General features: G+C 59.5%; 2 protein-coding genes across 2 annotated transcripts; both read left to right on the forward strand.

Moving 5' to 3' along the window:
- Window positions 1-379: 379 nt before the first annotated feature.
- On the forward strand, window positions 380-697 carry M421DRAFT_19307 (ankyrin; the record flags this gene model as incomplete). The annotated part of the gene is made up of 1 exon (XM_033588022.1): window positions 380-697. A coding segment is annotated over one exon (318 nt), but the record flags the coding sequence as incomplete, so codon positions are not given.
- Window positions 698-931: 234 nt separating this feature from the next.
- Window positions 932-1,453, forward strand: M421DRAFT_35633 (ankyrin repeat domain-containing protein; the record flags this gene model as incomplete). Its single annotated transcript, XM_033589622.1, has 1 exon — window positions 932-1,453. A coding segment is annotated over one exon (522 nt), but the record flags the coding sequence as incomplete, so codon positions are not given.
- Window positions 1,454-1,711: the final 258 nt, after the last annotated feature.

Genomic DNA, 1,711 nt, shown 5'->3' on the forward strand with positions numbered 1-1,711 from the left:
CGCCGACGTCAACGCGCAGGGTGGACAGTACGGCAACGCACTGCAGGCAGCTTCGTACGGAGGCTACGAGCAGGTAGTTGAGATGCTGCTTGACAAAGACGCCAACGTCAACGCGCAGGGTGGAGCCTACGGCAACGCACTGCAGGCAGCTTCGTACGGAGGCTACGAGCAGGTGGTTGAGATGCTGCTTCACAAAGGCGCCGACGTCAACGCGCAGGGTGGAGACTACAGCAACGCACTGCAGGCAGCTTCAAAAGAAGGCCATGAGCGGGTGGTTGAGATGCTGCTGGACAAAGATGCCAACGTCAACGCGCAGGGTGGAGAGTACGGCAACGCACTCCAGACAGCTTCAAAAGAAGGCCATGAGCAGGTGGTTGAGATGCTGCTCGACAAAGGCGCCGACGTCAACGCGCAGGGTGGATACTACAGCAACGCACTGCAGGCAGCTTTAGGGGAAGGCCATGAGCAGGTGGTTGAGATGCTGCTCAACAAAGGCGTCGACGTCAACGCGCAGGGTGGACAGTACGGCAACGCACTGCAGGCAGCTTCGTACAGAGGCTACGAGCAGGTAGTTGAGATGCTGCTTGACAAAGGCGCCGACGTCAACGCACAGGGTGGAGAGTACGGCAGCGCACTGCAGGCAGCTTCAGCTGGAGGCCACGAGCAGGTAGTTGAGATGCTTCTTGACAAAGGCGCCGACGTCAACGCGCAGGGTGGACACTACGGCATTGCACTGCAGGCAGCTTCACATGGCGGCTACGAGCAGGTAGTCGAAGTGCTGCTCAACAAAGGCGCCGACGTCAACGCGCAGGGGGGACGCTTTGGCAACGCACTGCAGGCAGCTTCGTACGGAGGCTACGAGCAGATAGTCAAGACGGTGCTCGACAGAGACGCCGAGGTCAACGCGCACGGTGGACAGTACGGCAACGCACTGCAGGCAGCTTCAGCTGAAGGCCACGAGCAGGTAGTTGAGATGCTGCTCGACAAAGACGCCGACGTCAATGCGCAGGGTGGAGACTACGGCAACGCATTGCAGGCAGCTTCGTACGGAGGCCATGAGCAAGTAGTTGAGATGCTGCTTGACAAAGACTCAGATGTCAACGCGCAGGGTGGACAGTACGGCAACGCACTGCAGGCAGCTTCAGCTGGAGGCCACGAGCAGGTAGTTGAGATGCTGCTCGATAAAGACGCTGACGTCAACGCGCAGGGTGGATGGTACAGCAACGCACTGCAGGCAGCTTCAGCTGAAGGCCACAAGCAGGTAGTCGAGACGCTGCTCAACAAAGGCGCCGACGTCAACGCGCAGGGTGAATTCTTCGGCAACGCACTGCAGGCAGCTTCACTTAGAGGCCACGAGCAGGTGGTTGAGATGCTGCTCGACAAAGGCGCCGACGTCAACGCGCAGGGTGGACAGTACAGCAACGCACTGCAAGCTGCTTCACTTGAAGGCCACGAGCAGGTAGTCGAAGTGCTGCTTGACAAAGGCGTCGACGTCAACGCGCACGGTGGACAGTACGGCAACGCACTGCAGGCTGCTTCGTACGGAGGCCATGAGCAGGTAGTTGAGATGCTGCTCGACAAAGGCGCCGACGTCAACGCGCAGGGTGGAGGCTACAGCAACGCACTGCAGGCAGCTTCAGCTGAAGGCCACGAGCAGGTAGTTGAGATGCTGCTTGACAAAGATGCCGACGTCAACGTGCAGGGTGGAGAC

This window comes from Didymella exigua, assembly GCF_010094145.1.
Source record: "Didymella exigua CBS 183.55 unplaced genomic scaffold M421scaffold_3, whole genome shotgun sequence".
Classification (NCBI taxonomy): Eukaryota; Fungi; Ascomycota; class Dothideomycetes; order Pleosporales; family Didymellaceae; genus Didymella; species Didymella exigua.